The 12500-nt window shown below is 47.8% G+C and overlaps 1 protein-coding gene across 1 annotated transcript in view; it reads right to left on the bottom strand.

The window, feature by feature from the left end:
• Positions 1-12500, bottom strand: part of LOC143281888 (thrombospondin type-1 domain-containing protein 4-like) — a 333059-nt gene that overhangs the window by 11601 nt on the left and 308958 nt on the right. The window contains 4 exon segments of the mRNA XM_076587162.1: positions 1-181; positions 4115-4291; positions 6511-6681; positions 10603-10804. The exon segment at positions 1-181 is cut by the window's left edge and continues 5 nt beyond it. Coding sequence (XP_076443277.1) covers positions 1-181; positions 4115-4291; positions 6511-6681; positions 10603-10804 — 731 coding nt within the window.

Below are 12500 nucleotides of genomic sequence, written 5' to 3'. Positions count from 1 at the left end.
ACCAATGGGTCATGTACCACTCGGGAAGACAAGAGGGTAGATCCGAACACATGTCCCTGCTGACTGGTCGCTCCTTGCGGAGGCAGTTCTCTTTACCCACCACGCCCCACAGCCGTCGCCCGTGCTTCTTCATGCACACCACCTCCCTCGTCCGCCAGGCCTCCCCACAGGTGGCGTTGCACTGCGGCGACACACGTCAATCAGAGGTCAGGTTCACGTTTGTATCAGAGCCGTGTCGGACAACATCCATCACAACAGCAGAAGAGGCAGCTGACGACCCGATTAGATATGTGGGCTGGATATTGATTATGGTGGAGAGTGTCTTGCCCATGTTACATCCCCACTGTCTTGGCAAAGGGGCCTTTACGAGAGTGTCTTGCCCAAGTTACATCCCCACTCTCTCGGCCAAATGGGCTTTAGGAGAATGTTTTGCCCAAGTTACATCCCCACTCTCTTGGCCAAGAGAGCTTTAGGAGAGTGTCTTGCCCATGTTACATCCCCACTCTCTCGGCCAAGAGGGCTTTAGGAGAGTGTCTTGCCCAAGTTACATCCCCACTCTCTCGGCCAAATGGGCTTTAGAAGAGTGTCTTGCCCAAGTTACATCCCCACTCTCTCGGCCAAGAGCGTTTTTCGAGAGTGTCTTGCCCAAGTTACATCCCCACTCTCTTGGCCAAGAGGGCTTTAGAAGAGTGTCTTGCCCAAGTTACATCACCACTCTCTCGGCCAAGACGGCTTTAGGAGTGTGTCTTGCCCAAGTTACATCCCCACTGTCTTGGCCAAGAGGGCTTTGAGATGGTGCCCAAAGGCCAACTAGTCCCCAAGGCTGCAGCACTAAGAGCTATTGAAATATTGTCTCCTAATTTGAGAGTCATAGTCCTTCACAAAAGACTAAGTTGTAAATGAATTCTGAATGCAGTGGAGAAACCACTGACCATACAGCTCGGACTTTGCTGTTGACCACACCTTTATATCCTATTGAAGCATGGAGGATTAAAACATTGTTTAACGAACAACATGCCCAAATCGTGTCCAACGTATTCAAGTAGTAAAGTTAGAAAACGTTGTCGAGCGAAATAATTTTTTCCCTGTTTTTCAATCTTCCTTTATTTCATCTTTATTTTACAATATTTGTGGAAATATCACGAGAAAACACCCAGTCAGTGATTTTATACCATTTTTATACAAATTCGTTCTGAGGTAATGCACAGATTTTTCTTTTATTATTGGACGCTTACGAATTATAAACTAAACAATGGCAAATACAAATAAAGTCACATACACGTACGATAACACACAGACATACACATCACACACACACACACACACACACTCTCTCTCTCTCTCTCTCTCTCTCTCTCTCACACACACAAAAGTTATAGAAATACATTAAGGGAATCTTTGTTGGAAAACAGATCAAATAATACTTCATTCTGGTCCACTGTAAAGTCAGTCAGGCGAAAACGCAGAAATCAACCGAATATTCCAATCGATACATGGAAAAAACATTTCGAGCGTATCTTGGGCCAGCAAAATCAGTTGAACGAAAATAGTGAAGTTCACTCCCCTGACCACGAAGAAGAAATATCGATATTAAATGAAAATGTAGGTGAATTTGAAATCCATGGTTTGGACGATGACATAACAATTGATGAGGTGAAATTTGCAATACGAAGACTAAAAAACAGAAAAGCTGCTGGTTTAGATGATTTTGCGGGAGAGTTTTTAAAAGCATCTGAAAATATAATAGCACCTTTTTTGACAAACTTATTCAATCATCTTTTTAATGTAGGCTATTTTCCATCAGATTGGACTCGTTCAGTCATTATTCCACTTTTGAAAAAAGGCGATGCAAACAATCCTGAAAATTATAGAGGTATTTCCTTATTAAGCGTAATTAGTAAAATTTTCACATCAATACTAAACAGGAGGTTGTACGAGTGGGCCGAAAGTGAAGGTAAAATCTCGGAAGAGCAAGCTGGTTTCAGAAAAAGTTACTCTACGATCGATCACATATTTACTCTCTGTAGCATTATCCAAAAATGTTTAAATGGAGCAAGGAAGAATAAGCTTTATATTGCTTTCATAGATTATCAGAAGGCTTTCGACTCAGTTGATTGAAATAGTCTATGGGCAGTGCTTAACAAGATAAGAACATCAACCAAAATGATCCGAATATTAAAAGCGATGTACAGTACAGTTCAGTCCTGTGTCCGATGGGGGGCCATATGTTTCAGAATTTTTTGATTGTCCTGCAGGAGTAAAGCAAGGATGTTTGTTGTCCCCCTTGCTTTTCTCGCTTTTGATTTCAGAAGTCGCTGACGAGGTGACCAAGAATGGAAAACACGGTTTTCAGTTTTTGCCAGGCTTACAAGAAATATTTCTGTTATTGTTTGCAGATGATATTGTCTTGCTGTCATCGTCACCAGCAGGTTTACAAAATCAATTAGATAATCTTAACAAAGCATCTAAATCTCTTGGACTGACAGTAAATTTGAATAAAACAAAAATAATGGTTTGCAGAAAGGGTGGCCATCTGTCTAAAGCAGAAAAATGGTATTTCGATGGAGACGAAATTGAAGTTGTAAACAATTATAAATATCTGGGTTTTATGCTGTCTACCAAGTTATCTTTCATTTCTGCACTTGAAGAGTTCGCTGGCAGGGCAAAAGGGAGGGTGGTTGAAATTATGAGAACAATGTGGAGTCTTGGCAATATGGACAGAACCGTGTTTTTTAAACTCTTTGATGCGCAGATAAAACCTATGCTATTATACGCATCTGAAATGTGGGGAATAATGCGCTTCAAAGCAGTTGAGTCTGTCCATTTGTTTGCTTGTAAAAGATTTTTGAGTGTCAGTCCCAAAACCCCAAATGTAATGATTTATGGTGATCTTGGTCGATATCCATTATACATTGATAGTTGCATCAGTACTTTGCGATACTGGTTTAAGCTAAATCAAATGTCTCTATCGAGAATCCCGAAACAGGCGTACCTAATGAACGTAAATAAGATGACATACAATGCTGATATGTCTTCAAGAAACTGGGCAGATGGACTGAAACATTGCTTAGACATTTATGGGTTTTCAGAAGTTTGGATAAATGGCGGGGTTGGGGATGTAAATGTTTTTCTTAAAATATTCAAACAACGCATGATAGATGGCTTTAAACAGGATTGGGCAAGCAAACTCAACGGAAGTAATCGTTATGAAACATATAGGTCATTCAAATCCTTATTACAACCTGAAAAATACTTATCTGATCTTACCATCAGTAAATTTAGATCGGCCTTCATTAAGTTCCGTTTTGGTATAAATGAACTAAAAATAAATCAGCGTTATTGTGATGTTTTGAAAAACTGCCCATGTGGTGGTAGAATAGAGAACGAACTACATGTACTAACAGCTTGTCCATTATATGATGATATTAGAAGGAAATATTTGCTCAAGCATATGCAACATATTAGAAATCTGTCATTATCATTTCTGCTGCAAAACGAAAGTTGTAATGTGACCAGAGATGTTGCAATGTTTGTTTTTTATGCATTAAGACTGAGAGAAGAGTACTTTCAGCCCTAAACAGACATATCAGCCTTGTGCTTTTCATTTAGTTTACTTGTTCTCAGTGAGCTCACTGTGTATTATGTGGATTGTTTTCGTTCTTCCTATTTTATTTTAGTTAAGCTGTGTGTGCAACACGTGCACCCAAAATGTATACAGGTCGGTGACCTTACATTAAAATTCTTGCGTTCTTGCGTTCTCACACACACACACACACACACACACACTCTCTCTCTCTCTCTCTCTCTCTCTCTCTCTCTCTCACACACACACACACTCGCACACACACACACACACACACACACACACACACACACACACCTGAACAACCGAACAAACGAAACAAAGAACAAAGGAAAGGAAACAATCAGAAAGTATGAATGGATAAGATGGCATTACTCCCACGCCACCCAGTCCCGGATTCCCCCCCACACAGCTACACCCGAGTTCGTCTGTCGCAGTCCCCAGCGTGGACAGTCCGTTCTGTACAGGATTTGACCCCCCACACCCCCACACCCCTCCTCCTCCTCTCCCCGGCCTCCTCTCCTCACTCACCTCAGACCAGGGCCCGGAGAACCACTTGCCGCCGCAAGGGGAGGCCACGCCGCACGACTTCCGGGCACGTGGCTTCTCGTGGGCCGGGCACTTGTCTCCGGGGAGCGGGCCCCCGTCCTCGGCGGCACAGTGCACCTGGCGGGTCTTGTAGGTCTTGGTGCCGCACTGAGGGCTGCACTGCACGGCGCGCACGCGCACACACACACACACACATACACACACGCGCACGTACACACACACACACACACACACACACACACACACACACACACACACACACACACACACACACACACACACACACATATACACACATATACACACACGCGCACGTACACACACACACACACATACGCAAACACACACACACACACACACACACACCAACAGGGTTTAGATAGAAAATGTCTGTAATACCAAATGAACAGGGGTCACAAGGAATACTGGGGACGGAGAAGTCACATAAAACGTAACAAACATGAATCGGAAATCATAGTTATACAAACACAGAAGATTTTAGACACATACGCATGTAAATTATAAGTGTTTGTAGATGCGCACACTCACACACGCGCACGCCGAATTAGCCCCCCTCCCCTCCCTCCCCTCACACACACACACACACACACCACCCACCCACCCACCACCCACACACACGAGCGCACACGGCACTGTCAGAGCACAAAGCCGATCAACGCGTGCACTCTCACTGATTAAAACGCCTCACATTACACTTTACAAGAAACCAGAGAAAAAAACGGACAGTGGTCAGTTCTGGTCAGCAGTGATCAGCAGTAGCCAGACGGAAGTCCATCACGAACGATGAAGGGGTCAGCGACATCCGGAGATGAGGACGCAGCCCATTGGCTGATACAGCAGAGGTCAGTGAATGGTCAGATCCTAATCAAGAGGTCCTCCACTTTCTTAATCAAGGATCGGTATCAGGAAGTAGATAGCACTGTCTTTCGCTCTATCACTGAAAGTAATGATCGCTACCCTCAGACTTAGTGCCAAAAGGCAGCTTCTCTTGCTGTGTCCACGGAGTGATCCCACTGTTCGTCTACGTCTATTTTCCCTCCAGGTCTGTATTCCCCCTGGTATGATTATGTTCCCCAAGGTCTACATTCCCTTAGGTCTATGTTCCCCATGGTATGATTATGTTCCCCAAGGTCTACATTCCCCTAGGTCTATGTTCCCCCTGTCATGACTATGTTCCCCTAGGTCTATGTTCCCCCTGTCATGACTATGTTCCCCTAGGTCTATGTTCCCCCTGGTATGATTATGTTCCCCAAGGTCTATATTCCCCCTGGTATGTTCCTCCAGGTCTATGTTCCCCCAGGTCAATATTCCCCCAGGTCAATATTCCCCCGGTATGATTATGTTCCCCAAGGTCTACGTTCCCCCAGGTCTATATTCCCTCAGGTCTATATTCCCCCTGGTATGTTTATGTTCCCCAAGGTTTACGTTCCCCCAGATCTATACTACCCCAGGTCTATATTCCCCCTGGTATGATTACGTTCCCCCAGGTCTATATTCCCCCTGGTATGATTATGTTTCCCAAGGTCTACGTTCCCCTAGGTCTATGTTCCCCAATTTTATGACATAATTCTTTCATTCATTCCACTACAAATAATAATATATGCATTTTTGAGGTGCACGATGTACGCCACACTCACACACACACACACACAAACACACACACGCACGCACACAATCACCAGGAAAACCTAAAACCTATCAGTCACCCCACTTTACTTGTTACCAGAATTAATGTTGGCCTGTTCAAACCATCTTCCTCGCCTCCCTCTCCTCCTCTCCTGTCTTTTATCTCTCCATCATCATAAGCGCGCGCCAGATTATTGGAAAATGCGCTACACACACACACACACACACACACACACACACACACACACACACACACACACACACACACACACACGACAAACACACACACACACAAACACACACACACACACAACAAACACACATACACACACAAACAAACACAAACACAAACACACACACACATACACTCACTCACACACACACACACACACACACACACAAAAAACAAACAAACAAGCACAAACACACACACTACACCCCAGCCCCCCTACTCCCCGCCCATATCCTCCTCCCCCCCCCCCCACACTACACCCCCCAACACACACACACACACACTCACCCCCAACACACACACACACACTCACCCCCAACACACACACACACACTACATCCCCCCAACACACACACTACCCCCCCCCCAACACACACACACACTACCCCCCCCGCGCCCCCCCCCCAACACACACACACACACACACACTCAATCACACACCCACACCTACCCTCTCACCACCCACACCCACACCCCCGCCCCCCACACACACAGCTACCTGTTTGGACCAGCGGGTGTAGTACCACCCCTTGGCACAGGACCCCATGTCGCACAGGACACGGGTGCGGGGCCGGTCCTGGCTGCAGCGTGATGCCTCCACCTCGTCCCCCTCCCCGCCCACACACCACGCCCTCCGCGTCCGCTCCCCCAGTCCGCAGTTGGTGGAGCACTGCACAGCGACGTCAGTGATGATGGTGGTGGTGGTGGTGGTGGTGGTGGTGGTGAGGTGGTGGTGATGGTGATGATGGTGATGATGATGGTGATGATGATTGTTGTGGTGGTGGTGATGATGATGATGATAATGATGATGATGGTAATGAATGTGGTGGTGGTGGTGATCGTGGTACTGATGGTGATGACTGTTGTTGTGGTGGTGATGGTGGTGGTGTTGGTGGTGGTGATGATGATTGTGGTGGTGGTGGTGGTGGTGGTGATTGTTGTGGTGGTGGTGATGGTGATTGTGGTGATTGTGATGATGGTGATTATAATTGTTGTGATGGTGGTGGTGATGGTGATGATGATTGTTGTGGTGATGGTGATGATGATGATGGAGATTATGATTGTTGTGTGGTGATGGTGGTAGTGGTGATGATGATGATAATGATGATGATGGTAATGAATGTGGTGGTGATGGTGGTGCTGATGGTGATGGTGATGATGATGATGATGATGATGATGGTGATGATGATTAATGTGGTTGTGGTGGTGGTGGTGGTGGTGATGGTGATGATGATGATGATGGTGGTGGTGGTGGTGGTGGTGATGATGATGGTGATGATAATGGTGATGGTGGTGGTGGTGGTGATGATGATAATAATGGTGGTGGTGGTGCTGAATGTGGTTGTGGTGGTTGTTGTGATGATGAATGTTGTGACGATGATGATGATGATGGTGGTGATGGTGATGGTGATGCTGCTTCTGCTGATGACGACGATGACAACGACGACGACGATGATGACGCTAACAATAATAATGATGATGATGGTGACGACGACAACAACAACATCATGAACAACAATAACGGCACCAGCAGCTGCAACAACAACAACAACAACGAAAATTGCAGCAGGAAGGCGAATGATAATGATGATGATGATGATGACGACGATGATGATGGCGACACACAAACAGCTAGCACTGAGTCAGGCGTAGAGACAAATCAAACCACTCACAGACCAATCACTCCCACGCATGCACAGCACTGATTCAGATCAGGCTAAAAGTTCCCTCGCCTCTGACGGCCATCGTGGCAGTGAATTCCCACCCACTGTGTCCAGGGCTCGGCACAGGAAGGCAGTGAATTCACACCCACTGTGTCCAGGGATCGGCACAGGAAGGCAGTGAATTCACACCCACTGTGTCCAGGGCTCGGCACAGGAAGGCAGTGAATTCACACCCACTGTCCATGGATCGGCACAGGAAGGCAGTGAATTCACACCCACTGTCCATGGATCGGCACAGGAAGGCAGTGAATTCACACCCACTGTGTCCGGGGCTCGGCAGAGGAAGGCAGTGAATTCACACCCACTGTGTCCAGGGCTCTGCACAGGAAGGCAGTGAATTCACACCCACTGTGTCCAGGGATCGGCACAGGAAGGCAGTGAATTCACACCCACTGTGTCCAGGGCTCGGCACAGGAAGGCAGTGAATTCACACCCACTGTGTCCAGGGATCGGCACAGGAAGGCAGTGAATTCACACCCACTGTGTACAGGGCTCGGCACAGGAAGGCAGTGAATTCACACCCACTGTGTCCAGGGCTCAGCACAGGAAGGCAGTGAATTCACACCCACTGTGTCCGGGGCTCGGCACAGGAAGGCAGTGAATTCACACCCACTGTGTCCAGGGATCGGCACAGGAAGGCAGTGAATTCACACCCACTGTGTCCAGGGATCGGCACAGGAAGGCAGTGAATTCACACCCACTGTGTCCAGGGATCGGCACAGGAAGGCAGTGAATTCACACCCACTGTGTCCAGGGCTCGGCACAGGAAGGCAGTGAATTCACACCCACTGTGTACAGGGCTCGGCACAGGAAGGCAGTGAATTCACACCCACTGTGTACAGGGCTCGGCACAGGAAGGCAGTGAATTCACACCCACTGTGTACAGGGCTCGGCACAGGAAGGCAGTGAATTCACACCCACTGTGTCCAGGGCTCGGCACAGGAAGGCAGTGAATTCACACCCACTGTGTACAGGGCTCGGCACAGGAAGGCAGTGAATTCACACCCACTGTGTACAGGGCTCGGCACAGGAAGGCAGTGAATTCACACCCACTGTGTCCAGGGATCGGCACAGGAAGGCAGTGAATTCACACCCACTGTGTCCAGGGATCGGCACAGGAAGGCAGTGAATTCACACCCACTGTGTACAGGGCTCGGCACAGGAAGGCAGTGAATTCACACCCACTGTGTACAGGGCTCGGCACAGGAAGGCAGTGAATTCACACCCACTGTGTACAGGGCTCGGCACAGGAAGGCAGTGAATTCACACCCACTGTGTCCAGGGCTCGGCACAGGAAGGCAGTGAATTCACACCCACTGTGTACAGGGCTCGGCACAGGAAGGCAGTGAATTCACACCCACTGTGTACAGGGCTCGGCACAGGAAGGCAGTGAATTCACACCCACTGTGTCCAGGGCTCGGCACAGGAAGGCAGTGAATTCACACCCACTGTGTCCAGGGCTCGGCACAGGAAGGCAGTGAATTCACACCCACTGTGTCCAGGGCTCGGCACAGGAAGGCAGTGAATTCACACCCACTGTGTCCAGGGCTCGGCACAGGAAGGCAGTGAATTCACACCCACTGTGTCCGGGGCTCGGCACAGGAAGGCAGTGAATTCACACCCACTGTGTCCAGGGCTCGGCACAGGAAGGCAGTGAATTCACGCAAACTGTGTCCAGGGCTTGGCACAGGAAGGCAGTGAATTCACACCCACTGTGTCCAGGGCTCGGCACAGGAAGGCAGTGAATTCCCACCTACTGTGTACAGGGCTCGGCACAGGAAGGCAGTGAATTCACACCCACTGTGTCCAGGGCTCGGCACAGGAAGGCAGTGAATTCACGCAAACTGTGTCCGGGGCTCGGCACAGGAAGGCAGTGAATTCACGCAAACTGTGTCCGGGGCTCGGCACAGGAAGGCAGTGAATTCACGCAAACTGTGTCCGGGGCTCGGCACAGGAAGGCAGTGAATTCACACCCACTGTGTCCAGGGCTGGGCACAGGAAGGCAGTGAATTCACACCCACTGTGTCCAGGGATCGGTACAGGAAGGCAGTGAATTTATACACTGTGTCTGGGGCTCAGCACAGGAAGGCAGTGAATTCACACCCACTGTGTCCAGGGCTCGGCACAGGAAGGCAGTGAATTCACACCCACTGTGTCCAGGGCTCGGCACAGGAAGGCAGTGAATTCACACCCCATGTGTCCAGGGCTCGGCACAGGAAGGCAGTGAATTCACACCCACTGTGTCCAGGGCTCGGCACAGGAAGGCAGTGAATTCACACCCACTGTGTCCAGGGCTCGGCACAGGAAGGCAGTGAATTCACACCCACTGTGTCCAGGGATCAGCACAGGAAGGCAGTGAATTCACATCCACTGTATTCAGGGCTCGGCACAGGAAGGCAGTGAATTCACACCCACTGTGTCCAGGGATCGGCACAGGAAGGCAGTGAATTCACACCCACTGTGTCCAGGGCTCGGTACAGGAAGGCAGTGAATTCACACTAAATGTGTCCAGGGATCGGCACAGGAAGGCAGTGAATTCCCACCCACTGTGTCCATGGCCAGTTTGGAATGAGGAGATTTTAAGGCCCGGACTTGAAAATAGCTCAGTGCAGAGATTTTAGCTGAAACTGTGTTGTATCGCCTTGCGCGCGCATGCACACACACACACAGACACACACACACACACACACACACACACACACACACACACACACACACACAAAACAAAAAAAACAACAACAACAAAAAACAAAAACAAAAAACAAAAAAACAAAACCACACACACACACACACACACACTTTTCCTTTTTTTCTTTCTTTTTTTTTTTTTTTTTTTTTATTTTTGAGTCCTCGAGAGTGCATTCTACCGTGGTCCAGTTGGATGTGGTCCACCGGAAGCAGGGCGGCTGGCGGCAGAACTGGGTCACGGGGGGCTTGGGGTCAGAGCACCTGTCGGCTGACACGCTGAGGTGCAGGGTGGGGGAGATCCTCTGGCGGCACTCCACGCGCCGGGTCATCACCCCGTGCCCGCACGTCACGCTGCACGCGCTCCACTCCTCTTCCGTCCACCTGGACACAGTGCCCCGTGGGACCCATATTTGGATTAGTTACACGATTTGATATAATAATTAATGATAATAATAATAATGGATACTTATATAGCACATTATCCAGAAATCTGCTCTAGTTGCTTTGCAAAAACGCTTTTGTTAACATAAAACATTACATCAATGTTACATACACACACACACAAAAATGTGACTATACACACACACACACACACACACACACACACACACACACACACACACACACACACACACAGCATACATACATTTTAACATACCTGTGTATCTAACAGCTACCCTAACACATACGCACACATAGGCAGGCACAAACTTACATAAACACACGCACACACAATACACATTCATATACATGCATGTAGTTATGTACATATACACATGAATACACACATAGTCAAGCACAGCTAACGCAAAGGAAGCGGACCTGCCACAACTGAACTTATTGATATGTAACACTTTCATCTGCCTAGCAGATGTGGTATAGCGCATATGGATTTGTCCGAACGCAGAGACTCCTCCTTGAGAGACTAAAACTGAAACTGTGTGAGTAATTCGAAGCATGAAACACACTTCGCGTTGTGCTCACCATAACTATTCACTGATGGCCAAACTAACTGTTGTGATCAGTTAACTCACTCAGTATGGCCAGTCCTCTCTTCTCCTCTACACAGACCCCTCGGATGTCCAGTGGGTGTCTGAATGACCCAACCTTTAGCTTCCGTCGTCAGAATTGTGATATTCTTTGTCAACATTCACGTCTTCAGTATAAGAGCCTTCCGTTTGCAATATTTTGATGATGGTAATTGGGGTGAAACGCTGTTAACGTCGTCTCTTTCGCCGTTCGTATGGAGAGAGTTAAGACAACGCCCATGGTCCCCACATGAAAGAGGTGGTGTAAAGCAGATTTCAGAGGTGTGAATAAATAACACAGTTACCAGTTACATACGAGTACGATCGTCCTCTCCCCTCCCCCCCCTCCTTATCCCAACCCCCACCCCACCCCCTCCCAACCCCCTCCCCCCACCCCCACACACACACCCGCTCCCCAACCCCCCAAAAAAACAACGCGACAAAAAGAAAAAAGAAAAACAAAACATGTCCCAACATTGCTGTTTTTCTCTGATAAAAAAAACTTGGGCTGCTCACTCTTCAGTATCGCCACAGTCCAGCGCCACCTTTGCTTTTCTTATTTTCTTCTGTCTACAACTCAGTTTGAGTGGATTTCTCTGCAGACTTTTTGCCAGGGACAAGCGTTGCCGTGGGTGCTTCACGTGCGCTGAGTGCAAGCTGGGCACGGAAGCTTGGTGTATCATCTCTTCCGAAAGATTAGCGCTCATGAAGGTGATGTGAGGATCCCGGTACGGGTGTGTGTGTGTGTGTGTGTGTGTGTGTGTGTGTGTGTGTGTGTGTGTGTGTGTGTGTGTGTGTGTGTGTGTGGATAAGCATATAATTATCTTTGTTATGGATGGATGTACGAACAGGCGTACGTTTAAGGACAGATGTATGAATAGATTTATATAACTATGTGTTAGATTATGCATTTGTAAATTGAAAACATTTTTTAGAAAGACGAAAAAGCAAAACAATGCAAACAACATATAGATAGATAGATCAGAATAGAATAGATTAGATTAGATTAGATAGACAGAATGAGTGAGTAATGGATGGATGACTGATAA

Source organism: Babylonia areolata, chromosome 5, assembly GCF_041734735.1.
Source record: "Babylonia areolata isolate BAREFJ2019XMU chromosome 5, ASM4173473v1, whole genome shotgun sequence".
Taxonomy (NCBI): Eukaryota; Metazoa; Mollusca; class Gastropoda; order Neogastropoda; family Buccinidae; genus Babylonia; species Babylonia areolata.
This window is presented reverse-complemented; position numbering and strand designations above follow the sequence as displayed.